Source organism: Hyperolius riggenbachi, chromosome 2 (assembly GCF_040937935.1).
Source record: "Hyperolius riggenbachi isolate aHypRig1 chromosome 2, aHypRig1.pri, whole genome shotgun sequence".
In the NCBI taxonomy this organism is placed as follows: Eukaryota; Metazoa; Chordata; class Amphibia; order Anura; family Hyperoliidae; genus Hyperolius; species Hyperolius riggenbachi.
Genome location: NC_090647.1, coordinates 196,891,996 through 196,919,833, shown reverse-complemented (window position 1 = coordinate 196,919,833; position 27,838 = coordinate 196,891,996). Strand labels below are relative to the sequence as shown.

At 42.6% G+C, this 27,838-nt stretch overlaps 1 protein-coding gene across 3 annotated transcripts in view; it reads right to left on the bottom strand.

Moving 5' to 3' along the window:
* FARP1 (FERM, ARH/RhoGEF and pleckstrin domain protein 1) overlaps nt 1-27,838 on the bottom strand; it is a 277,097-nt gene that overhangs the window by 226,588 nt on the left and 22,671 nt on the right. For all 3 annotated transcript variants that reach the window (XM_068267956.1, XM_068267954.1, XM_068267955.1), the window contains exon 2: nt 3,425-3,617. In XM_068267956.1, coding sequence (XP_068124057.1) covers nt 3,425-3,592 — 168 coding nt within the window. In that variant the 5' untranslated portion in view covers nt 3,593-3,617. The remainder of the gene's footprint in view (nt 1-3,424; nt 3,618-27,838) is intronic.

The following is a 27,838-nucleotide window of genomic DNA, read 5'->3' as shown; positions in this document are numbered from 1 at the left end:
CTCCCATTTTGTTGATTTTAAGTGTTTTTATGTGATGTTTTAATAAAGGATGTTTTAAATTTACGCCTATATCAGTCTGGTGTGGTTGTTTAGGTGTTCTTTTTCTACTTGTTGCAGTCATTTTAATAATGTATCTATGTTTGGGACATTGCCCGGTACCTATGGTAGGAATTAGACTCGGAAGTTCACAGAGCAAAGCACTGCAGAAGATGATGGCACTATATGAATAAATAACAATAAAATAACAATAATAAATATGTATGTATGTAATATAATGTAAAATAATGCAGTATGGAGGATGGCTGTACAGACTGAAAAATATCTCACTAGTCAGAAATATTTACGGTAAGAGTAATTGGTCAGTGGCGTTACACAACTATCAAAATTGTAATCCAGTTTTCTGGCATAATACACTAGATCTGGCACCCCGGATTACAACATTACTGTAGCTGAAAAAAGGCAAGACTAGGTCTTGACACACAAAATCTGTATAAGCTTTAGGGGTATTTTCATGGGAACCGTCCAAAAGGAAATAATTTGCAAGACAATCGTCTCTTGAAAAAGAGCACCTCTTCCAGCTGTATCTGGTGAGACACCTGTGTGGTAATTGTGGTATTTTTCCAATACAGGAATTAGCTTATTTAAGGTGGTAAGATAACATTCTAAAGTATAGGGCGCCTCTTATGCTAGGTACACATGATACAATACTGTCAGATCAATTATTTCCAACCGGTTCCATCTGATTTTTGATCGATTGTTCGTTCACTTCTATGGAAAATCGATCAGAAAATCGATCAGACATGCTGGAAATAGTCAATCTGACAGTAAATCTGTCAGAAAATTGCATCGTGTGTACCTAGCATAACACTGTATCATTTAACCACTTTACCCCCGCGCGTACGTATTTCTCCGCCCCTTTTTCCATCTTTTAAAAACCAGGGACGGAGAAACACGTACTTTCCGCGTTCCCGACGCTGTCCGCGCTCCCGCTCGTAAACACGCCGCCCGCCGCTAGTAAAACCGCCGCCGCCCGCTCGCCCGGAGATCAATGAACGGGAAAATCCATTCCCGTTCGTTGATCTAAGCCCCACAATGACCCGCTGCTCTCCTATGGGCAGCGCGATCATTGTGAGAAGAAACTCACGTGTCCAGCCTCCTTATTCTTCCTCCAAGCTTCCGGAAGGAGGCTTGGAGGTCGCAATAAAGCAAAAAGTTACTGTGGCCATCTTGTGGCCAAATAGTAAACTACACCCTACACATTTTTCACATACAAATAAATGACTTTTACACAAAAAATTAACTCATTACCTCCCACACTCCCCATTTTTTTTTTTTTTGTAATTAAAAAAAAATTCAAAAATTTACAATTAAAAAAAATACATAATTAGTTACCTTAGGGACTGAACTTTTTAAATATTTAAGTCAAGAGGGTATAACACTGTTACTTTATAAACTATGGGCTTGTAATTAGGGATGGACGCAAAACTGAAAAAAATGCACCTTTATTTCCAAATGAAATATTGGCGCCAAACATTGTGATAGGGACATAATTTAAACGGTTTTATAACCGGGACAAAAGGGCACATAAATTTCATGGGTTTTAATTACAGTAGCATGCATTATTTAAAAACTATAATGGCCGAAAACTGAAAAATAATTTTTTTTTTCCCCACATTTTTCCTATTTTCCCATTAAAACACATTTAGAAAAAAATAATTCTTGGCATAATGTCCCACCTAAAGAAAGCCTAATTGGTGGCGGAAAAAACAAGATCTAGTTCATTTCATTGCGATAAGTAATGATAAAGTTATAGACGAATGAATGGAAGGAGCGCTGAAAGGTGAAAATTGCTCTGGTGGTCAGGGGGTAAAACCCCTCAGTGGTGAAGTGGTTAAAAGATGTTTGTGTTTTCTATTAACTGGTAGGACTCCTGTAAAGCAATGATAATTTATACCCAGCTACAATATTACAGGCACTTGTATGACCTTTGCCTTATTCTTCTAACTGCAGCTTGTTCAAGTAAACATCCCAGTATCTAAACACTGCCTGATCTCAATGCAAACTGCAACCAACAGTTGTTTTTATGGATTTCTTCCCAAATCCCTATCATTTATATGAGATCAGCTAGCACTAGTAATTTCTTACAGCCTTTACATTTAGTCCTAGACATAGACACACACAGCTAGGGCTCATTTCCACTATCTCCGAATACACAGCATTTCCCCATATGCGAGGTGGACAGGGAAACGCTGCCTACTCAGACACCAGCACACCATCAGAATTACATGCCAGTGCAACTCTGGGCGGCATGCTGCTGATTCTGGGCGGCATGCTGCTGATTCTGGACAGCATGCTGCTATCTCCAATGGGTGAAAAGTTGGACGCTGGCAGCTAGTGGAGATAGGCCCTTCATTTACGCCACTTAACAAAAATCTATGGAACATGACATCACTACACAAGTCCTTTTGAACTGAAAGCTATTAAATATTCTTTCATCTTTGGTCTGCAGCTGTTATCACTTATAAACTTTCTGAAAATCATGAAAATAATGTAAAGCATGATTGTAAAACATACTCAGAATTTCCCTCTCTTATTTGGCTCATAACTCTGTCATGAAGCAAGAAGTAAAATGTGTTGCACCTCAAGTGTTTCCTTAATGCTGGGTACACAAGTTGCGATTTCCTGCTCGATTCGCGGGATCAAGCAGGATCGATCGACTATTTCCGGCATGTTCGATACAGCCGTCGATTTTGCATAATAAGTATGCAAAAATCGACGGCTGTATCGAACGAAACCAAATCGGACATGTCGGAAATAATCTAATCGATCCCGGTCGATCCCGTGGATCGAGCGGAAAATCGCAACATGTGTACCCAGTATAAGTTTATGTTTGCTGTGATTACATGTTTATTCCTCAAGAAGGAGAAATCTTCACATCCCGAGGGAATCGGGCTCTATATATACATCTGAAGTAGCCACTCTCACTAACAGCTGATAGCAAAGGAAAGTAGCTTTCACAATAAAGCATGCAGAGTTTCCGAGCAGGGACATGGAAACACCAGAGTAATCACTGGTATGTCTGTGTAATGCAGTTTGTTAACATTTTTTTTTCTTAAGCCCTGTACACACACACAGTCATAGCAGCTCGATTCTGCAAACAACTGACTGCTGAACAGTTCAGTTAAGGAGTAGCGATAGATCCACCGCTTCATATCAGTAAGATTTTAGCGTAAATGTTTGATAAAGTACCAAACCATGTGACTGCCCACCCCCTGACATTTCCTGTGTCAATAAGTCAGATATAATCAAAATGACTGTATCTGCCAATAAAATCAACTCATATATGACCATCTTGGACATGGTTGGACATTATTACTATGACCAGCATCAGAACAATATGGCAGAGGAATATGAAAGAACTTACCGGAACTTCAATCGTTTCCTGCGTGTCATCCAGCATCTGAACCTTGAAGGGAAAGGATTTGCCTTGTGGTGACAGAGGCGGCTTGGTTCCATGTTCCAGAGTGCTGATTCCGGCACTTTCTGGAGCACCTAATCGAGATGCTGCCGTCTGCTGATCCGTCTCCCCCATACTTCCACAGCTGTCTCCTTCACCACTGCAAAGGAAATCATTCAAGATAAATAAGTAACTGAGATCCTTTTATCAGCCCCTGTTTACTCAAACACAGAGAAAAAAAACTCAACAGAGAAGAAAAAAAAGGAGGAACTTATCCTACTAACGTTCTATAAATACAGATTTTTCTAGGTATATATCACTTTGATATATTTCACCATACGTCCACATCCAGAGCGACTGTTGTGTCGCTTTCCCTGTGACAGCAGAAACACAAAGCAACAGATTGGGTAAGAGGTGTTGCACGTTATCTGGTTGTTGCATTGCAAACAGTGAAGCATACAGTCAATGAAAAGAATGCTTCACTGTATCCATTAGCGGTCACAATTTGCGGTAACTCGCTGCCTGCAGTGTGTTACCATGCCCCACTACGTTGTACCGCAACGCACCTGCCACACTGTAAACATTGCATAGGTGGTGCATCGCAGGGAGTGGCTGTTATGCCGCAACGCACCACTGTGAACACCTAAGAGACTTGTCATCTCAAAAAATAGCACTAAGGAATAATGCAAACCAAGAGCGCTTCTGAAAACTTAAAAATGCCAGCGCTTTTAAAAGCGCTTGGCTAATGTATTTTAATGGGATGGATCACACCAGAGCGATGTGATTTTTTCCCAAACGCAAACATGGGTCCTGCATCATTTCTGCTGATTTCTGAGGCACCTCAGCCTCAAGGTTAAGTACAGGAAAGTGGAAAATCACTCTGAAAAGTGTTATATCAGAGTGATTTTCCAAGCGTTTTTGTTACAGAAGCTGTTCAGTTACAACTCTACTGAAACAAAAAATAAAAAATGCTACACCAAAACACTCCAAAAAAAACACTAGGCATGATTAGAAAATAGCTAGGCTCATGCCTAGAAAAATCACTTGAAAAAGCGCTGAGCGTTTGCGATTACGCTAGCGCTTTTTGGTGTGCACTGGCCCTGAGTCAAACCCAAGCCTTTTTTTTTTTTATTAGACTAGAGTCAGAGTCCCTGCTGGAGATAATTCCCCTAATTTCTTGTCTCAGTGGCAACCAAGGCTCTGCTGAGAGTTGAACTTTCCATGTCCTCATTCTAGAATGCATTTGTCCATGTAAACCTATGGAGAGTCCTCACAGAAATGGTGACAACAATCAACTTCCCAGTGGCTTTTCCATGCTTTTAATTCATTAAATCCCTTTAAAAGTTTTGTTATATATGATTAATGTTTTTACCACAAGAAAAACACATAAAAATATACAGTATAAAGTGGAGAAATCCACTGTGTTTCCACTACCACAAGGGGAGATGCACCTCAATAGAGAAAAACTAAAAAGTTTCCTAGAAAAGTATTGATGTTTCCACTGTCACATCCCAAAAACGGGTCGATTCTTAGTGGGATATTGTATGAATCAAATTGTTCCCAATAAAGCCTTTAAAGTGAGAACAAATGAGACAAGTGTATGCTGCAAATGAGGAAACAGAGGGTTAGAGGTGCACATGTGTGCTCCAGATGTCCTCCACTAGTAATGCAGGATATTAGGACAGCCTTGTAAACAATTACAAGAGCTTCTATGGTCACACACGGGATAACTAGGTAGGTAATATTAAAAGATAAGCTGTTCAGCTTTTACAAGACTACTTTTTTTCACTGTAAAAACCTAGACTTTATTTTTGGGGGAGATTTTTTGTATATTTTTTTTTTTACACATTTGAGATAGTAACCTAAATACATCTTTAGGTTTAGTGTTTCTGTCCTACATTCAGTGTTAAGCTGCCCCCAAACATGGTATTACATTCACACAATATAGTCCTTTTGCAGCTGGGAGAATGAAAAAAGGTTGACATTGGCCTTGACATTGGCATACGGTAATGCAGAAAATGGCTGACTTTACCGAGCACTTAGGAAAATGTCAATTCATAAATGCTGTTACCGCATGAAAAGCTGAAATTACAGAGTAGTAAGGTAAATTACCGACTTGTGCGGTAAATACCTCCAACACGTCAGTAAATGTCCATGCATAAAGACTACAACATGCGGTAAAGTCCAGAAACATTACCGGCACCTGTGGTGTGGCGTAACAGTGTGGAGACTGTGCAAGACTTAGGAGAGCCTGCCGTGACTCACAGAAGCAGAAAGAGGTATGACTGACAGGAGCAGAGCCAATAGAAACAGCCTGTCTCCTGCAAGTCCCGCTGATCACAAAAAGAGGTTTCTCCAGGGGCCCTTTGGCCGTGTAACCCCTTAGGTTCCTGTTTGAAGATGCAGAGGAGCTAGTGGGGAGATCACCTAAGCAGGGCATGTGTAATGTCTCCTGCAAGATCTTCTAAGCTGTGGCAATTAAATAAAATGTTAAGAAAAACTAATAGACAGATTTAGAGCGAGCAGAGGCAGTACAGCAAACATGTACATCTAAACGGGATGTTGGGATGCCTCTTCCTATTGCAATGCCCTCAATGCACAGAACAGCTTGTAACAACTCCACACTACTCTGCTGTTACCGAACAGATTTTTGTCAATAGGCTTCGGTAAATTACCGAACTTCTACCGCACCTGTGAACATTTTTTATGAATTATTACACAAAATTCTAAAATACCTAATGCGGTATTTTAATGTCCAGATTTTTTTTTTAGCTCCCTTGTGCGATTGGTATGATGCGCTATCTGTCCCAAGAGAGGACGTCAGGATGTGTGCTCCTAATCCCTTGGTAGGTTTGATGCAATAAATGTTTGTATGTTTGCACTATGCATGTTAAAGGGCCAGAGTTAGGACACCTACGTTTACCTGGGTACTTCTGCGCAGTGTAGGTGACCAAGCAAAATAATGCATTCTTCTGTGAACTAAGACCCCGGCTTTTAACTTAGCTGTAGGGATAACAGTGGTGCCCGGATGAGTGAATCCGTGAATGCCTTTGTTTGAACATTTGCATGCGAATGTGCGAAGGGTTACTGATTTTTGCTAATTTTCTGGCCACACCCCCTTCAGCACTTCCCTTTCCTTAATAACTTATTTAAAGGAATACTGTAGGGGGGGGTCGGGGGAAAATGAGTTGAACTTACGTGGCTTGTAATGGTCCCCCGCAGACATCCTGTGCCCGCGCAGCCACTCACCGATGCTCCGGCCCCGCCTCTGGCTCACTTCTGGAATTTCCGACTTTGAAGTCAGAAAACCCCTGCGCCTGCAGTGCCGTGTCCTCGTTCCCGCTGAGGTCACCAGGAGTTTATAGCACAAGCCCAGTATGGTCTGTGCCTGCGCAGTACGCTCCTGGTGACATCAGGGGAAGCGAGGACACGGCAACGCAGGCGCAGGGGTTTTCTGACTTTAAAGTCAGAAATTACAGAAGTGAACCGGAGGCGGGCCGGAGCATCAGTGAGCGGCTGCGCGGGCACAGGATGCCTGCGGGGGACCATTTGAAGCCCCGGGTAAGTTCAACTCATTTTCCCCCGACCCCCCTACAGTATCCCTTTAATGTCCTAACTAGAGGCGATGTGCCTGGATGTGTTTTTTTCAGATTTTTTTTTTTTTAATCGCACAGCACTTTATGAATCGAGGCCATTACAGGGCCAAGGCTATACTTCACCTGGTGGAGTGCTGACAGGCACGGGGGTGATGTCACGCCCCAGGTGGGGCGAGTGGCTAGGACAATGCTCTTGACGTGATATTAGAAGAACTTATTTTACTGTAGAAAGTTATCCAAATATTTACTGTAAAAGCAGATTCATAAATAACATAGAATAATAACCCTAAGTAGAAACTGTATGAAGGATTAGATGCTGCTTTTTTCTAGTTTGCAGCCAATACAAAGTAAACAAAAACAAGGAAAACAGAAAAGGTATTTTCCTCCTGGGCATCAATACACCTTTGCAGCAGAACACTGACTCCCCTTCCTGAGGCAGGGAAACTCGAAGCTTGAAGCAGACAGACAATCGGTTGAATGTTCTCCTCGTGGCCCCCTGCCAATATACCCCAGCACAAGCATACTCTCACTTGGCTGGCTACATCCATGCACACAGCAAGCTTGTAGCAAAGCAGCCAGCTTCTACAGAACACACAAAACACAGATCACTTCTATCTGACCATAAATACAAAGATACTAACTGTGGGTAATAATTAAAGAGCAATACCAACTAGTGATTTAAAAAAAATAGCCTCCAAGTAATAACTATAAAATAAATACCGTACTTTGCTATTAGTGGTTACAGTCACCATGCTATTTTCCCAACTCTAAAATGGTGACACTTTCCCTTTGATATTCTCAGTCACTGACACAGGACGAGTAATACAGACCCAGCTGGACCCAGACTATGCCAAAACTAGCTGCATTTTGGTTAAAGGTTTAATTCACACAGACTTTTTTTTAAAGGCTTTTTCTCCTAAGTTTTCTTCTAGGAGATAATGTTTAATCTTCTGTTTAACTTTGTAGCACTCTGCAACTGAAAACTAACTAGAAAAAGGTAGGTGAAAAAATACTGTCAACATTATTCTGAGTATAGTCTTGCTTGCTGGTGCTTTCAAAGGCATTTTATTGATATGGTGTGAAAATATCACCTAGGAGAAAAAAGTGAATTTAATAAGGGGCGTGGAGTTTGTATGCATTTATCCAGACGTCATAAGTGCCTATGTGGTGAAAGTACACCTGACATTTTCACATTTACCTGTGTTTTTGTGTATTTTTCCACATTAATGCACATCCGGATGTGCATTTTCATGGAAACCCGTTCCGTAGTCGCTATAGGACGTCAACACTCCAAAGCAGCATGGACCTGATTGATAAGATACTTTTTAAGCCCCCAGCAAGCTAGACAATACTCAGAATAAGTCTGATATTACATTTTAACCTACTTTTTAGTACTTTCTGAATCATTAGGCGATGATTGTAATTTTTATAAATCAGGAGAAAATGTATTTCTTGGGAGAAAACTCAGGAAAAAAGTTCATTGAATAGTGGCCCTAGTGTGCACTAACACATTGCCATATATGGGGATTTCACGAAAGTGCTCGATCCCTTGGGCAACAGTGCAAGGCCAAGTGCTGTACAGACGTGTTGCTACCCTACAGATTAGCAACACATTCCGTTGCTATAAAGGGGGGAGTAAGGCTGATTGAGCGGCTTTGAGAGGGAGGGATAAGGAGGAGAACAGTGCACTCAGCCTGGACAATCCTGGACTCCAGATCGCATGGCAATGCATCAGGCCCGCTGTACACATGGTGGATTCTCGTTAGAGATGGCCCCAATTAGCCAAGAACTAGGACTATAGACTGATTTACAAACAAAGCATTTCCTCTGCTTGTAATCTGCTATGCCAGATCACTTAAAGCGGAATATAACCCTGCATTTCAACTTTGCTCTAAAACATTATTTGCAGCATATTATATGCAAAAAGCATTTTTTTTTTACTAGACCAGCATTGGAAGGGTTAAGTTCCGTGGAGAGATATGCAGAAGTTCAGATTGTTACATTCTATTTAGTTAAATGTATCTATTGAGAAATGTTACACACTCTTTGGCTGTCCTCCAGCTCCTTCTCAGTGAGAGAGGAGTCACATTCAACACTTAGATACATTTATGTAAACAAAATGTATCTATGTCAGCTTCGGATGCATCTGCAGAAATCTCCAGGAACTTTAAAGCTCTGTGTAACCCTTTCAATGCTGGTCTAGTAAAAAAAATGCTGGTTACATATAATATACTGTAAATAATGTTTTAGAGCAAAGTTGAAATGCAGGGTTATATTCCACTTTAAATATGATTTTCTTGCCAGGAAAAAGTTAGTGCATCTTTGACTTTTTCTACATGGTTCATACCAGATGTCTCCACACCACTTGCTGTGCTAGCAAAGATAAGCAAGTTCTGCCAAACAGTGTCTACAGTATTCTACAAGTGTGTACTCTTTTACAATTACTGTCACCCTCAGCTACAGGTACTGGATCCCTCAGGCAACACTAGACTACAGGACAGTAAAGCATTCTGCTGTTATGGAGGGGGAGGAGGGACAATCGAGCGGCTTTGAGAGGGAGGTGTAAGGAGGAGAACATTGCTTACAGCCTGTGCTTGGCAAAGACAATTGGGCACACACTGATGCATCAGGGCCACCATACCAACTCAAGATTCTCAGCAGAGATGGCTAACAACTATAGCCATATTATTTTTGGATTTGTCAGTCAAGAGATCTTTCTCTACAGACTAATTAGTAGGTGTAAAGGTCCCCATGCTCTATTCAATATTTAGAAGATCATACCGATCATTTGCCTATTCTACCACTTTGCACCATTACATATTAGACAAGATTTCAGCAAAAATCCTGTCTAATATCAATCTCATCTTCACAGTCTCTAACTTTGTTCTGCCCAAAGAAGTAAAAAGGTAATCAAATCTCTATCACGTACTGTTCCTACCCCGTGGCCCCTCTGCACTCGCACGAGCATCAATCAGGCAAAAAACAAACATATCCAATCAATATTTCACCATAATATCAATTAAAAAATTAGATAATTTTGATCGATTTTTGTTGGATCTGATTATTACATTTTGAATATTGAATAGTGTATGGGTACCTTAAAGTGTAACTGTCCGGCATTAAATAAAAAAAGCAATTATTTATTTTTATCTGGTAAACAAGTAATAAGGATGCTAACCAGGCAATCCAAAAGTTAAAAAATCACTATTACTTTTCTTGTTGATAAATCATTCCCCAGTTTACCAGACTCTTATTTGGTACATTGCCACACAAAGGAAGTTGCAGGGCATGCCGTGTTGTCCTTTTTTGCTTCTCTACTTTCCCCTCGGACTTAACTAATGCAGGCTGATTGGCTGAAGCCTCTCTCCCTCCTGTTTTCACTCTCACACCTCTGTTCCTCTCTGACTGGGCAATATTTCAATATTACAATGCACTTTCTATTGCAGAGCTGGATGGGAGTGCCTGAAGACTAGGAAGAGGGCGGGCAATGCATACACAATCAGGCAGAGGAGAGAAAGGGAGGAAATGACATCAGGACTGGCTTCAAGATAGACACAGTTAAAATGGAGAAACCTAAAAAGGATTTTCTCTTTTTTTTTTTACTATAGAAAAATCACTAAAATCAAAAACGTGGACATATGTTATGTAAGTAGAACAAGTATTTAACTACTTATATATGTGGTTTATTTCTGAGATAGTATGGCTGACAGCCCCTCTTTAAGCCTACATCTGAATACTTACTAAAGAAGATAGATAGATAGATAGATAGATAGATAGATAGATAGATAGATAGATAAGCAGTAAAGCCCATTAATTAGATGGCAGTTCCCTGTGCTGTTCACTATCATACTCCCCTTACCACACCTCTGTTTTAGAAGAAAGAGGAGTAATACAAATCCCTATTAAAATATTTTTATCAACCCCGATTCACATCAGATTCTACAGGAGCAAGAAACGCCCCCAAAGCTGTGTTCCAATGAATGGATATTAAATCAGCATATTTATCATGCAGATGCAAGTGTTCAAACAAAAGCAGCTGCGGAAAAACAATCATGCTAATTGTACTCTAAATACTTATCTGGGCAGTTTGATAATGAAGCATTGATGCTTCACTCTGCTTCTAAATCTTCCCATCTCATTTGCATTTGATGTAATGCTTGTAATTTCTAATAGATGAACCTTGTAGGAATAGATTGCCAATGAATACAATAGAATGTATTGCTCATTTAGATAATTACTGCCTCAGAATGGATTGAGGGTGTATTACAATATAACTGTTGCCTAGTAACTGCACTTGTTTATGTAGAATGAACAGAATGCATGCAGTGATAGAGAGGCTGGATAGGGGAGTGTGCGTGGCTGAATTTGTAAGATGCAGATAAGCAGATGTTCCATAGGAATTATGATGACCAGAAATACAAGTCTTATTCCAGACTCCTGATAAAAAGGTTTATGGGTGGTCTTCCATACTAACACGTTTTCCACCAATTGCTTAACCTTCAGGCCCATACATATGCTAGAAGAATGTTGCCTGGCAGGGATGTAGACGTGATCTTCTTGGATGCCATTGCAGGACCAACACTGTACAGACGCTTGGCTAACCTACAGGCTAGTGATGTGTTCTGTCCCTATGCAGGGGGGAGGGGGCGTAGGGCTGATGGAGCAGTATAGGAGTGACATTACAAGAGAATGGGGAGAACAATGCCTTTGCCATATCAATCTGCCAGGCGGATGGATGGCAGAGCAGTGTTGGGAACTGCTGTACACACATGCTGGATACTCGGCAGAGGCTGTCATATCTGCCGCCTTGGCCGAGTTTCAACTAGGGGGTGTACGAGCCTTTGAATGCTCTGCTTACCAATTGTTCTTCCTGATTTATCCCTACAGTTTATCCCTAGTCTCCTTCCCTGTAACATTATCCTATTGCTGATGTCTAGTAGGGAAGACGTCTGAATGTGCGTACACACCTAACAACTGATGTTGCCTGTCGGGGATAGTGACGTCATGTGGTGGGTGGGGAATGGCATCTTCAAAGAGATTGGCACTTGCTCAGCCAAGTTAATTCCCCGGGTCAGGGGCTTCTGTACACACGCCTGACTATCGGATGAGGTGGTCGTTATTGGCCGCCTCTAGTCAGGCGTGTGTACGGGGCTGAACAAGGAAGTCAATGAGATGCAAATTAGATCAGATTTTATGCTTATTGTATGTGCAGCTTCAACACAGCGTGAAAATGGACCAATGAAATGAAGCCGCTGCAGGATTTGTTTAGTCCAGTTTAAAGTGAACTAAGCAGCTCCTGGCTTCAAATAGCTGCAAGGGCTGCCATTGTTCAGAAGCTCAACCCCTGCTGTTTTACAAGTAGCATTATCCAGGCTAGGTGTTAAATTCTTCAACTGTAACTGATGTTTTCTGTTTGAAGTACAATGGAGGTTTGTTTGTGGTCAGTTAAGTCTAAAGAGGTGATTTCTTATCTGTGTTCCACAATCTCCTGCTCAGCGACCACAGGTCCTTTGCGGACTGACAGAGTGGCTATTTTAGCCCTTAGATGTAAAAAAATGAGGTAAATTGAAAGGTTTTTTTTAATAATAAACCACATTTTTAGAATGTATTTCTAATTTGCTATAGAGCTGCCCTGGGTGTTAAAAATGATGCTCGGTTCACTTTAAAGTGAACCTGAGACGAGAAGTGTCTCAGGTTGCATACTTACCGGAGGCTTTCTTAAGCCCCGTTAGTGCTGCTCATTCAAACGGGCGGTTTTTTTTATTGTGGTAAATAATGCTCGTCATTTAAGCGATGACCATTCAAGTGAATCGATAGCCGCCGGCACGATCGTGCAAACACTGCACTTGATCGCGTTGTTTTCTGTGGTCTTGTTTTTCCCTGGACACTACATGTAGCATCCAGGATCGGGTAATCGTGTCGCTTTCGTGTCCCCATGCAGGCAGTAAACGTGATGCAAAAATCAGATGACTGGAAGCGCCACCGGATATTTGCCAAATGTTTTTCTACTCTCTTGCAGAAAAGCATTTGTAGCAAGATGCCGGGCGGCTGGTTCAGAAAAGTGTTTCAACTGAAGAACGGATTCAGATTAAGAACAACCTACAGTCCCCATCTCGTTTGTCTCAGAAATACTACGGTTTTATATACATCAGTAGGAATCTGGGTACTGGGCTCACAGACAAATTTAGATTTTGCTTGGAGTTACACTTTAAAGTGGATGATAAAGATTTAGCACACAGAGCACTGGGAATAATTAACAATCAAGGCTACATCAGAACTAGACTCTTATCTAGAGCAAATTAAGCTGCTTCTTATCTATCAAAGGATTTGGGATGGCTGTGTTGTGTCCTTGCAACTCTTGCAGCTGCTAATTCTAATTTATCATAGGATTTGGGCTGTTTTGTTCTGTGCTTTTGCAACTCGTGCACCTCTAATCCAAGGAAATGCCCTGTAACAGCTTTGCACACTTAAAAGATTAGAGACACAAACAGGTGTATGCACCTATACGCAAATGCTCTGATTCAGTTCCGATTTTGGTACACTAATACTTCTTAGCAGCAGAAGGAAGAATTTGGCAATCAAACTGCAATTGCAATATAGCAGCCTCCGCTTCTGGTTTGCATATCCAGCAGTGATGCATCATGGGAAACATCATATGCTTACTCCAACCTGAATTTTTGCAAATACCTTCTGTTTTAAGAAAACAAACTTTTGTTTTGCATAACATTTTAGTACGAGGGCTTTTTAGTACTTTGTAACCCCTTAAGGCCCATACACACGTCGGATTTCCGCGAACGACGGGTCGTTTGAACGTCCCATCGTTCGCCCGCTAAATCGGGCGTGTGTACAGACTGTCGTTCGCTTGATAAGGGTGATTTGGCAGATCGCTCAAACTCACCCTTATCAAGAGAACGACAGTCTGTACACACACCCGATTTAGCGGGCGAACGACGGGACATTCAAACGACCCGTCGTTCTCGGAAATCCGACGTGTGTATGGGCCTTTACACACTCCAATGAGTTCTAGTTCACCATGAGCTTGCTTGGTAGTCTAACTATTGCTCATGTTTGGCAAATCCCTACTCTTGCCAATTTGTATGAGGACCTATTCAGACCACTAATGTAAATGGCCACATGTTCCACTGTAGCACATTTGTATGCACTAAGACACTAACCTCATTCTCTTGTATTGAATAAACAGGAACACAAAAAGCGTATTTAGGAAATTAATATTGCACCAAATTATAATGGAACTCCTCTCGCCTTGCATCACTGGGTCCCTGATTCCAATCCCAGCAAGGGCACTATCTGCACGGAGTTTGTATGATCTCCCCGTGTCTGTGTGGGTTTCCTCCAGGCATTCCAGATTCCTCCCACATCCCAAAAACATACAGATAAATTAATTAACTTCTCCATAAATTGGGCCCATACTATGATGGACTTGTGACTATGGTATGGATTATATTGCGAGTCCCTCTGAGGGAAGTTAGTGACACGACTATCAATACTCTGTAAAAGCGCTGCAAAAGAGGTCAGCCCTAAATAAATACTAAGTATTATTATTTATTGTATTTATAAAGCACCAATATATTACGCAGTAATAGACAATAGATAGGGATACATACAATGTAAACAAGGGGTGTCAGACAAAGCGGTAGAATGTGGTTATATAACATAGCACAAGGTTTACATGCAAACATGGTATAAGATACATGATCATGCGACAGACACCCAGCAATTTAAGTCCGAGTTAAGGTGGCCATACACTCGTCAGATTAGCAGCAGATAGATCATCAGATAGATTTCTTATCTATCTGATGTGTTTAGGAACATTTTTTACTAGGATTATAATTCCAATAGATTTCGGTTTGAAATCTATTGAAAATCGATCTGATGGCATTTTTTTGCCATCAGATTTCCATTAGGGTCAATGCAAAATGATAAGCAATCTCAACAGATCGACCTAGATTTTCCACCCTGCCAGATCGATTGAAATCAATCGAAATCGGTCAACCGATTTGCAATCGACCAATCGATTTTGATCGATCGATCGATCAGAAAATCGGCTGAGTGTATGGGCCCCTTTAGTCCATATGAAGGGTGTCATTGGTGGGGTTGCAATATCAAGGAGGACACACCCTTCCAAAGGCTTACAATTTATACGGGAGGGGGAGTAACACATAAGGTGGGGCTGCGGAAAAGGTGCTCAGCTGAGAGAGTGTGGTAGAGGGGGGTAGGCCATATATAACAACTAGTATGAAAACAGATATTGCCTTCAAAGCTATGTCTGATGTCTGCATATCAAGCACAGTGTGTTGCACTGAAATGTGTCAGCAGGCCCTAAAGGCTTTATGTGGTTCTGAGGCTACGGAATCATTATAGTATGTGAAGCAGGTTTCATTTGAATCTACAGACCAAACTGGCAACATATACTGTACCGGTAACAGAATAGCTGTCTTTCACATCTGCACCAAGGCACGGCAAAAAGCTTTTCACTTTACATATACAGCTTTACGTTGGCCTTAGACATACAGATGTTCAACAAGTTGCAAATAAATGTCACAACTGACTATTGATGCTATAATCACCAAAGCTAAATTCTGCTTCCTTCAAAACACATTTTTTTGCTGAATGTGCTGCAATTAATAACCAGGTCTTTAATGCCAAATGTAACTGCTTAAGAAACTCTTATCTTTTGTTCTAACAGATACCTCTATATGCAAGTACCAAAGTACAATGGCCTAATATTGACCAAGGATGTCCACAGAGAGATCAGTCCTTGAATTGGCCTCTTTCAATACTTTTGAGAGGTTCGTCCACTAAAAAAGGTATCAACAGTGGAAACATGCACTCAGTATGAACTGAAACAGGCAGAGAAAGTAAAAATCACTTTGTGTGAAGTCAGTTATCTTAGGGCCCTTTTCCACCAGCGCGTTTGCGCTGGCTGAATCGCAAAACCGCAAACCGCTAGCGATTTTACAATCGCTACGGTTTGCTCTTTAACATAGGAATCGCGGTAGGTCATTTCCACTACCGCGATTCGCTTTTGTCGGGAACGCGAACGCGCGGCGGAGCGATAATTGCCGCGATTTTGCTATGCAGTGCATAGCATAGCAAAATCGCGGCCGCAAACGTCGGGGGAATCGCCGGTTTTGCGATTCAGCAATCGCTAGCGTTCAGCGTGAACGCTAGCGATTGCTAGTGGAAAAGGGCCCTTTGCTAGCGATTGCTGAATCGCAATTACCGGCGATTCCCCGACGTTCGCGGCCGCGATTTTGCTATGCTATGCACTGCATAGCAAAATCGCGGCAATAATCGCTCCGCCGCGCGATCGCGATCCGGTCAAAAACGAATCGCGGTAGTGGAAATGACCTACCGCGATTCCTATGCTAAAAGCAAACTGTAGCGATTTGACAAATCACTAGCGGTTTGCGGTTTTGCGATTAAGCAATCGCAAACGCTGTAGTGGAAAAGGGCCCTTAAGGGATGTTTTTAGTATTCCAAGGTGAAATTCTTTATATCCAGGAAACACAATACTAATGCATTATGGTCCAATGCTGGCTACACACTGGCAGAGTGAACTGGCTAAAAAATATCTGCTAAAATAATTTATCTGCAGTCAGGTGATCACTGAAGTCCAATGTGTGCACTGAACCGAATTAGCTAATTTCCGTGCTGCGACAATCATTTGGGCACCCCCATAGGCTGTAATGAGTATTACAGCTACACTGGTGCAAAGAAGAGGTAATTTGGATGCCGGCAATAGCCAGCTCAAGTGGGAACACAGCCTGAAGGTGACCATACAGTAACAGACGGCCACTAAGGAAAATCAAATGCAAATCATTTTTCCTTGCATTCAATTTTCAAGAAAATTATATGCAGCTTGAAATTAGACCAATCAGAATAAGTGCCTGACGGGCCCTCTAAGCTAATAGTGGTTCCTTGGAACCCCTGCAGCAGGGCACACTCACTCCTGTTGTTCATGACCTGGCATCATGTACATACATGCTGCCAGGTCATAGAGAATGGGCGCCAGTAAGGATAAAGATGGAAGGATACAGACTGAAGGGAGTAAGCGCTCCATTTGGGAGAGAGACGGACAAGTAAGTGTGCTCTGTTGCTGCAATTACTCTGCCGGGGGCCCAGGGGGACCCGTATTAGCTTGGCTAGGGGGCCATCAGTTTGCTCTGGTGTCCTGGTCAAACACCCAAATTTGCCCTTATGGATAGTCTTCCATCTACTGATACACCCCACTACCTTTCAAGCCAGATCTTCTGTCTGTAGGGATCGATAATTCTTAATGGATAGAAGTCGATCTAAATTACAATAGGGCGGCCATGTTAGGGCATCAATCTCTGACAGATTTGCTCAATGATTGAACTTTCTAGGGAAAATCGATTAGTGTATTGGCCCCTTAAGGTAACGTTGGGACATTCAAATGATCTAGTATTAATCTGCCAAGTCAATCTGGCAGAATGAGACCAACAAAGAATTATCCAGACAAAATGCCCTTTCCACTAAAAATCACAAACTCTGTGACTGCAATTTTCCCAAATTTTTCAGTTATCAAATTCTTAACCCAGGTTGTCTGTAAACATCATACGGCACTGACTGGTCAACAAGAAGGCGAGCTATGAATCCTGCCCTCTCATTACAAAATCATTGACAGAGGGACTCTGACACGCTACAGTTGTCAACAAAGCACTACTTTATTGACCTGAAGAAACAGCATCCATCCCTGACGCACGCCTGTCATTGTAGAGAGCCCAGTAAGATTCCGATACCATACTAGGTCCAGTGCTATGCTTGGAGGTAAGTCCAACAATTGCCTACTTTTAAAATGTTTTAAATATGTTATGTTTTATGGTTTCCCATTTCATATCTCATTACAAAAGACTACTGTGACTGGAGGATATTGGCTGGCTGGAGTACAGTCCCCTGGATAGGATGGGTAATGAGATGCAAATCATTCCAGTGTACAGTACTTGCAAATTTAATGTAAATTGTATGCAGTTTAGTATTAGGCAAATCAAATGCACCATGCCGATTTGAACTAGCTAAATACAATTTGCATGTAAAATTGATCATGTCTAACAATAAACCAGGGCTGTGGAGTCGGTACAAAAATCCAATGACTCAGACTCCTCAGTTTAGGATTCCACCGACTCCAACTCCTCTCATTTGCATATTACAATTTTGTTGATTGAAAGTATGTAACATGGAATTTTAAAAGACAACTGAAGTGAGGATATGTAGACTGCCATATTTATTCCCTTTAGTCATAGACTAAAACTAGTCCTTGGTAAGAGTACTTGAAAAAGGTACAGACCGTAACAAAGTACATCTATCAGGCCCTAGGCAATGTAACTGTGGGTACATGTAAGAGTAATGTGCAGGTACTTTGCAGGGAAATGAGGAGATTCTTCCTCTATTATACATTCTTCATGTACAATCTGAACATGGATCAGGCCCTAGGCAATATGACTGTGGGTACATGTAAGAGTGATGTGCAGGTATTCTGCAGGAGAATGAAGCCATTCTTCCTCTATTACACATTCTTGATGCCCAATCTCTGAACCAGGTCCATGGGTGATAGGCAACACCTCTGTGTTCAATGTGCACAACATTCTCAGTGGATTTCCTGCAGCTCTGTGGGGAGTGCATATGTATAGTACTACTGTGTAAAAAAATAAACCTGAGACAGATGAAATTAAAGTTTTATACATACCTGGGGCTTCCTCCAGCCCCCTTCAAGCTAATCAGTCCCTCGCTGTCCTCCTTCGCCACCTGGATCTTCTGCTATGAGTCCAGGTACTTGAGCCAGTCTGGCGTAGTGCGCATGCACACTCCGCCGCCGGGAGCATACTACACCTGCGCAGCACTATTGTGCAGGTGCAGAATGCTCCTGGATGTAGGAGCGTCATGTGGCCGGACTGCGCTGACTGGCTAAATTACCGGGACTCATAGCAAAAGATCCAGGTGGTGGAGGAGGACAGCGAGAGACCGATTGGCCTGAAGGGGGCTGGAGGAAGCCACAGGTATGTATAAAACTTTTATTTTCATCCGTCTCAGGTACCCTTTAATTTGTAGTCACCAAACCAAATTTTAACAACATACATGAGCAAAGAGAGTGCATACAATTGCATAAATCAGCATTACACAGAATTATTTCCATCTCATTCACCATCTCTATTAGTGACACAGCTACACATCAGGCTTTATTCTTACAGCATAGATGTTATTTAGTATATATGTTACGGCCAGAACCCGAAGTTTGGCCAGAACTAGAAGTGGCCGGCCACTTCGGGTTCTGGCCGGCCAATGTGCGAACTGGCCGCTGCGCTGCGGCCAATGTGAGAAATGCAACAATTCCTGTAAGGTTAATGTTATGTTGTGGCCACAGCGCAGCGGGCAAATGTATCACATCTTACTTTATGCAATGAAATTAAGCCGCCCGGCTTTTTCTCTGCCTCTCTCTCCTCCTCCCCCCGCCTCTCTCGCTCTCCTATGGGCAGCCGGCGGGGACACGCGTGTCCCCTCCAGAGTCGTTCGTCGCGGCAGGGGAATCCTGCCGTTCTTGCAGAGCGGGTGCTGGCAGAAGCAATGTCTGCAGCCTCCCCGCTCTGCTCTCCTGCCGCGAGGAACGACTCTCGGGGACACGCGTGTCCCCTCCGGCTGGCCATAAGAGAAGGAGAGAGAGGCGGGGGGAGGAGAGAGGCAGAGAAAAAGCCGGGCGGCTTAATTTCATTGAATAAAGTAAGATGTGATACATTTGCCCGCTGCGCTGCGGCCACAACATAACATTAACCTTACAGGAATTGTTGCATTTCTCACATTGGCCGCAGCGCAGCGGCCAGTTCGCACATTGGCCGGCCAGAACCCGAAGTGGCCGGCCACTTCTAGTTCTGGCCAAACTTCGGGTTCTGGCCGTAACATATATAAGAGATTCCTGTGTACACATCATATATACAGTCACAATCAGATATGTATATCTGACTTTAAAAATGCGGGGACTGCTTTATTGAAGCAACACAAATAACTAATTTATATTGGTTTATTTCAATTTTGTGGACTAAGCACAGCTATTACTGCATATATAAATTATTTATGGTGACCATTATCTGAGAAATAGAACATTTTATCATATTTTCTATTTTAATTACAGTTTAAATTAATTAGGAGTCGGAGTCGGTGCATTTTTTCTTGACTCCGACTCCAGGCACCCAAAATTGCTCCAAATCCACGACTCCGATTCCACAGCCCTGCAATAAACCCATTACATAATGATTCTATGGTAAATGTCTATAACAATTTCCAAGCTGTCCGCTATATGTATGTGTGTCTGCCCGCCCTGGACACACCTCCCTCCAGCCCTGCCACCCTGTGATTGTCAGTGGCGCTGACTGGATGGCACGCCACCAGCTAGTTTCCTAACTAACCATAGGAAACATAACAGGACCACCTCATCAGAACAGATAAAACTTTTAATACTAGCAAACAGGAAGAGTCAGCATAGCTGTGAAATTCAGCTGCGGAAAGGTTTGAACTATTCAGTGGAAAATAAAAGTAATGAGTAGCATTAATGTGCCAGGGAAAAAAGCAAGTCATGAACTATCAGGTAGCGTCACTGATCAGGCCATTATATTGCCGACAGCGGGGGCACTGGCAGAAGAAAAGCCAAGTTACCTTGACAACAATTTTAGCAAACCACAAAATGTGAAGCAGAAATGTCAGAGCGGGCTGAGGAATATCACATCAGTTGCAGGTGGCAGCAGCTGGTCAAACCAACAGTTACTCAGGTTGTCACCTTGCTAGGCAGAAATACGCACAAAGCAAATTACAATTTCACACCTTACTCAGATATTTTTAAAATTCAAGAAAAATACAAGTTGCTCGAGTCTTCTATATGTAATAACTAATAAAAATTCAAGGTTACCTTTGCCACAATAAGGTTACTATTTAATTCTAAGCAGAACCCCAACCTTTTATATGATTAAAAATAGATGGGGTTTATAAACTGTATGTTTCCTTTCACATTTCAAAAACATACAGCGGGATGCGAAAGTTTGGGCAACCTTGTTAATCGTCATGATTTTCCTGTATAAATCGTTGGTTGTTACACTAAAAAATGTCAGTTAAATATATCATATAGGAGACACACACAGTGATATTTGAGATGTGAAATGAAGTTTATTGGATTTACAGAAAGTGCGCAATAATTGTTTAAATAAAATTAGGCAGGTGCATAAATTTGGCATTTTATTGATTCCAAAACCTTTAGAAGTAATTATTGGAACTCAAATTGGCTTGGTAAGCCCAGTGACCCCTGACCTGCATACACAGGTGAATCCAAGTATGAGGGCCTGTTCATACTTGCTGCTTTTGTAGAACGCGTATAAATTCAAAGAAACGCAAGTTGAAAAACGCATGCGTTTTTCTTGCGTTTGAATGCGTTTTCTATTGCGTTTTGCACAAACACGTGCCCCAGGGGAAAAAAAAGAATTATGGGAACCGCAGAGGAAAACGGACGCTAAAAACGCAATAGTACGCGTTTTTGATACGCGTCCATAGACTTTCATTGCGTCCGTTTCTATGCGTATCGCACAGAACTGCGTGCAGCAATGCGGATGAGAAACGTATGCGTCTCATACGCATACATGTGAACTAGCCCATTCAAAAGCATTAGGAGCCGTTTCTATGCGTTTTTGGTACCAGTACGCGTTCCCTGAAAACGGCTAGGAACGCATATAGTCTGAACAGGCCCTGAGAAAGAGTATTTAAGGGGGTCAATTGTAAGTTTTCCTTCTCTTTTAAATTTCTCTGAAGAGTAGCAACATGGGGGCGTCATAAGACGACAGCCTGACCGCATTCAGCAAGCGGAACGCGGAAGTTTGTCCGCGTCTGCATCAGCGGCACCATCCACCGCAGGGTCGCATGCGGAACGCGGAGAAACGTCCGCATCAGCAGTGCGATTCACCGTTCGGTCACAGGCCTCTCGGCGTACTTTACGTCGAGGCTGTGGTCCGGTTCTTCCCTCACAGGCCTCAGGGCCTGTCACACACCAAAGCTATCCTCAATCCAGTCTGGACCCCGTAGGGGCTGCGCGCGTGTGCAATAGAGCCTTTTATACTCTTAGAAGGAGAGTCAGCTGACCTCAGCAAGGTCCTTGAGCTGTGCTGCAAGGTCCTTGAGCTGTGCTGTGATTGGCTGGGCGGGCTGTTGGAGCCCAGCACAGTATAAAGCAGGCATTCTGTCAGTTGCAAGTTGTCTGCAGTAAGCGTTACTTTGTGATAGCCCTCAGACCTTAGCTAGATCCGAGAGAGACAGTCCTAGCTGGAGCAAGGCTCCTGTCTCTCATCAGTCAGTCTTTGTTGTTTTCCTGTTTATTGTATATCTGTCTGTAACCTGATCTCTGTTATAGTCAGCCAGTCAGTTCATCTAATAGTCAGCCAGATAGCGATCTGACAGTCAGTTCCATCGTGGGCCAAGTGCGGCTTGCCGTAACTAGCCCACAACAGTCAGATTTGTTATTTTCCTGATCTGCGACATATATTGGTTTGTGCCAATATATTCGCAAGCACTATTGTTATCTGTGCCATTTTCTGATCTCCCGTTGCCGAACCTCTGCTTGTCTATTTCACTACGAGTTCTGCTTTCTGACTATGTACCTCCACCTATCTGATTTCCGTTACTGACCTTGGCTAGATTTCTGACTCTGCTCTTTGTTTCACGATTCGGTACCTCGCAGCCAGTTGTTACCGAACCGTTTCCGTCTGACTTTGCCCCCTAAAGTGGTTCTCCCACTAAAGGGTTAATTCTACTGAATCCCTCCTTGCGGAGGTCTCAGTGGTTCCCCAGTATACCATTGCTGCTGGGGAACGCGATTTTAGCGTTACGTCATCTAGTCGCAGAACCGCACACACTGAGTTTCTCTTTTAGAGGTAGCCAGTCCTCTTAAAGATATCAGTGTGGTGGGTTTTCCACTGTCTTTCAACCAGTCTCCAGAGTTACGTATAAATATCCGCATTATTGGTGATTCCGCAGATCGCCACATAATCGGATATATCAGCATTGTTGGTGATACTGCGGATCACCAATAATCTGAATACTCTGAGTGTACACCAAACACCACACATTGTTACAGGGGGTCTACTAAATATTGATTTCATTTCTTTTTTTGTGGTGCCCAAATTTATGCACCTGCCTAATTTTGTTTAAACAATTATTGCAACTTTCTGTAAATCCAATAAACTTCATTTCACTTCTCAAATATCACTGTGTGTGTCTCCTATATGATCTATTTAACTGACATTTCTTATCATAACAACCAACGATTTATACAGGAAAATCATGACGATTAACAACGTTGTCCAAACTTTCGCATCCGTATGTATGTATGTATGTATGTATGTATGTATGTATGTATGTATGTATGTATGTGTGTATGTATGTATGTATGTATGTATGTATGTATGTATGTATGTATATATATGTATGTATATATATATATATATATATATATATATATATATATATATATATATATATATATATATATATATATATATATATATATATATATATATATATATAAATAATTTTTTTTTATTTTGTTTTCTTCTTTTTTTCTTATTTAACTTATCCAGGAACAACATTACGAATGTGTTTTGTATGGTAATGTATATTTTTAATACAATATTATTATTCAGAATTTATATAGCGCGAAAATCATCCACAGCACTATACAAAGAATATACTGTAGTCTTGTCCGTTAACTGTCCCTCAGATATTAGATATATACATACTTTTTTTTTTTTTTTTAAAAAAGCTGGTGAGTTGCTGTTTTGTGTTAATTAACCATTTCAGCCCGCGGGGATTTCTCACCTTATGGACGAGAGGAATTTTCACCTGTCAGCGATTCTCACTTTCATTCTCCAATAACTTTACCACTACTTATCACAGCGAAATGATCTATACCTTGTTTTTTCCGCCACCAATTAGGATTTCTTTGGGTGGTAAATTATGCTAAGAATTATTTTATTCTAAATGCATTATAATGGGAATAATAAGGAAAAAAATAATTTTTTAGTTTTCAGCCATTACAGTTTTAAAATAATTAATGCTACCATAATTAAAATTCACACATTTTATTTGGCCATTTGTCCCGGTTATTGCAACGTTAAAATTATACCCCTTAGTGTAATGTATGGTGACAATATTTTATTTGGAAATAAAGGTGCATTTTTTCAGTTTTACATCCATCACTAATTTTTAGCCCATTATTTATTAATTATACGTCCTCTTGACATAAATATAAAAATTCCCCAAAGTCAGTAGGTGTGTTTTACTATTTGGCCACAAGATATCCCTACTGAGCAAAAATCCCCTTAGCGTAAAATGTACGCTACTTGGGATACAATGTATCACTACATTGTAACCAGGGAAGTGAGGTAGGCAGTGGTGGTAGGGAGGTTATGAATGGAAACATTGTTTCCATTCATAAATTTATCGATCGGGCGTCGGAAATCGAGGCGGGAGATTTACAGAATAAACACTGTTTTTGAACAAAAACAGTGTTTATTCACGGCGGACATGTACGGATTGGCACAGGGGACTTTTGTCCCCTGCAGCCAATCCCCCCTGCTAGATGCAGCAGTGCGATCGCGGGCATCTGCCCGCAGGATCGTCTGCAGACCCCTTAAACTGCAGGGACGTGAGTAGCGCGTCCCTGTGGATCTAGCACCTGCCGCTGCGGACGTGAAGCTCACGTCCACGCGGCTGAAATGGTTTAACCACTTGCCGACCGCCTACTTCATATTGGCGGCGGCAAAGTGGCAGCCCCAGGACCACGTAACGCAGATTGGCGTCAGGTCCTGGGGCACTCTCTGGCCGGGGATCGCGCGCTGGGATGCGCGCGCATCCACCGGCAATAGGCTCCGCCCACCCGCGACGTCAACCGCCGGCCAATCGGAAGCGCCGGCGGGTTGTTAACCCCGCGATCGCCGCTACAAAGTGTATAATACACTTTGTAATGTATACAAAGTGTATTATACAGGCTGCCTCCTGCCCTGGTGGTCCCAGTGTCCGAGGGACCACCAGGGCAGGCTGCAGCCACCCTAGTCTGCACCCAAACACACTGATCTGCCCCCCCCTGCCCCCTGATCGCCCACAGTACCCCTCAGACCCCCCCCTGCCCACCCCCCAGACCACCATTTGCACACAATCACCCCCCTAATCACCCATCAATCACTCCCTGTCACTATCTGTCAACGCTATTTTTTTTTTTAGTCCCTAAACTGCCCCCTGCTCCCTCCTGATCACCCCCCCACCCCTCAGATTCTCCCCAGACCCCCCCAGACCCTCCCCCCCCTGCGTACTGTATGCATCTATCCCCCCTGATTAACTGTCAATCACCTGTCAATCACCTGTCAATCACCCGTCAATCACCCCCTGTCACTGCCACCCATCAATCAGCCCCTAACCTGCCCCTTGCGGGCAATCTGATCACCCACCCACACCAATAGATCGCCCGCAGATCCGACATCAGATCACCTCCCAAATCCATCGTTTACATCTATTCTCTCCTCTAAACACCCACTAATTACCCATCAATCACCCATCAATCACCCCCTATCACCACCTGTCACTGTTACCCATCAGATTAGACCCTTGCGGGCACCCAATCGCCCGCCCACACACTCAGATTGCCCTCAACCCCCCCCCCCCCTTATCGATTCGCCAGTGCATTATTTACATCCGTTCTTCCCTGTAATAACCCACTGATCACCTGTCAATCACCCCCTGTCACTGCCACCCATCAATCACCCCCTGTCACTGCCACCCATCAATCAGCCCCTAACCTGCCCCTTGCGGGCAATCTGATCACCCACCCACACCAATAGATCGCCCGCAGATCCGACATCAGATCACCTCCCAAATCCATCGTTTACATCTATTCTCTCCTCTAAACACCCACTAATTACCCATCAATCACCCCCTATCACCACCTGTCACTGTTACCCATCAGATTAGACCCTAATCTGCCCCTTGCGGGCACCCAATCACCCGCCCACACCTCAGAACGCCCTCAGACCCCAGCCCTGATCACCTCGCTAGTGCATTGCTTGCATCTATTTCCCCCCTCTAATCACACCTTGAGACACCCATAAATCACCTCCTGTCACCCCCTAGCACACCTACCCATCAGATCAGGCCCTAATTTGCCCCGTGTGGGCTCCTGATCACTCGGCCAAACCCTCAGATCCCCCTCAGACCCCCTTCCGATCACCTCCCCAGTGCATTGATTGCATCTATTTTCCCCTCTAACCGCCCCCTGAGACACCCATCAATCACCTCCTGTCACCCCCCTAGCACTCCTATCCATCAGATCAGGCCCAATACATCCTGTCATCTAAGAGGCCACCCTGCTTATGACCGTTTCCACAAAATTTGCCCTCTCATAGACCACCTGTCATCAAAATTTGCAGATGCTTATACCCCTGAACAGTCATTTTGAGAAATTTGGTTTCCACACTACTCACAGTTTTGGGCCCGTAAAATGCCAGGGCAGTATAGGAACCCCACAAGTGACCCCATTTTAGAAAGAAGACACCCCAAGGTATTCTGTTAGGTGTATGATGAGTTCATAGAAGATTTTATTTTTTGTCAAAAGTTAGCGGAAATTGGATTTTTATTGTTTTTTTCACAAAGTGTCAGTTTTCACTAACTTGTGACAAAAAATAAAATCTTCTATGAACTCACCATACCCCTAACGGAATACCTTGGGGTGTCGTCTTTCTAAAATGGGGTCACTTGTGGGGTTCCTATACTGCCCTGGCATTTTAGGGGCCCTAAACCGTGGGGAGTAGTCTAGAAAACAAATGCCTCAAAATGACCTGTGAATAGGACGTTAGGCCCCTTAGCGCACCTAGGCTGCAAAAAAGTGTCACACATGTAGTATCGCCATACTCAGGAGAAGTAGTATAATGTGTTTTGTGGTGTATTTTTACACATACCCATGCTGGGTGGGAGAAATCTCTCTGTAAATGGACAATTGTGTGTAAAAAAAATCAAAAATGTGTCATTTACAGAGATATTTCTCCCACCCAGCATGGTTATATGTAAAAATACACCACAAAACACATTATACTACTTCTTCTGAGTACGGCGATACCACATGTGTGACACTTTTTTGCAGCCTAACTGTGCTAAGGGGCCCAAAGTCCAGTGAGTACCTTTAGGATTTCACAGGTCATTTTGAGACATTTGGGTTTAAGACGACTACTCACGATTTAGGGCCCCTAAAATGCCAGGGCAGTATTGGAACCCCACAAATGACCCCATTCTAGAAAGAAGACACCCCAAGGTATTCCGTTAGGAGTATGGTGAGTTCATAGAAGATTTTATTTTTTGTCACAAGTTAGCGGAAATTGATATGTATTGTTTTTTTTTTCCACAAAGTGTCATTTTCCGCTAACTTGTGACAAAAAAAAAAATCTTCTATGAACTCACCATACCCCTAACGGAATACCTTGGGGTGTCTTCATTCTAAAATGGGGTCACTTGTGGGGTTCCTATACTGCCCTGGCATTTTAGGGACCCTAAACCGTGAGGAGTAGTCTAGAATCCAAATGCCTCAAAATGACCTGTGAATAGGACGTTAGGCCCCTTAGCGCACCTAGGTTGCAAAAAAGTGTCACACATGTGGTATCGCCGTACTCAGAAGAAGTAGTATAATGTGTTTTGAGGTGTATTTTTATACATACCCATGCTGGGTGGGAGAAAT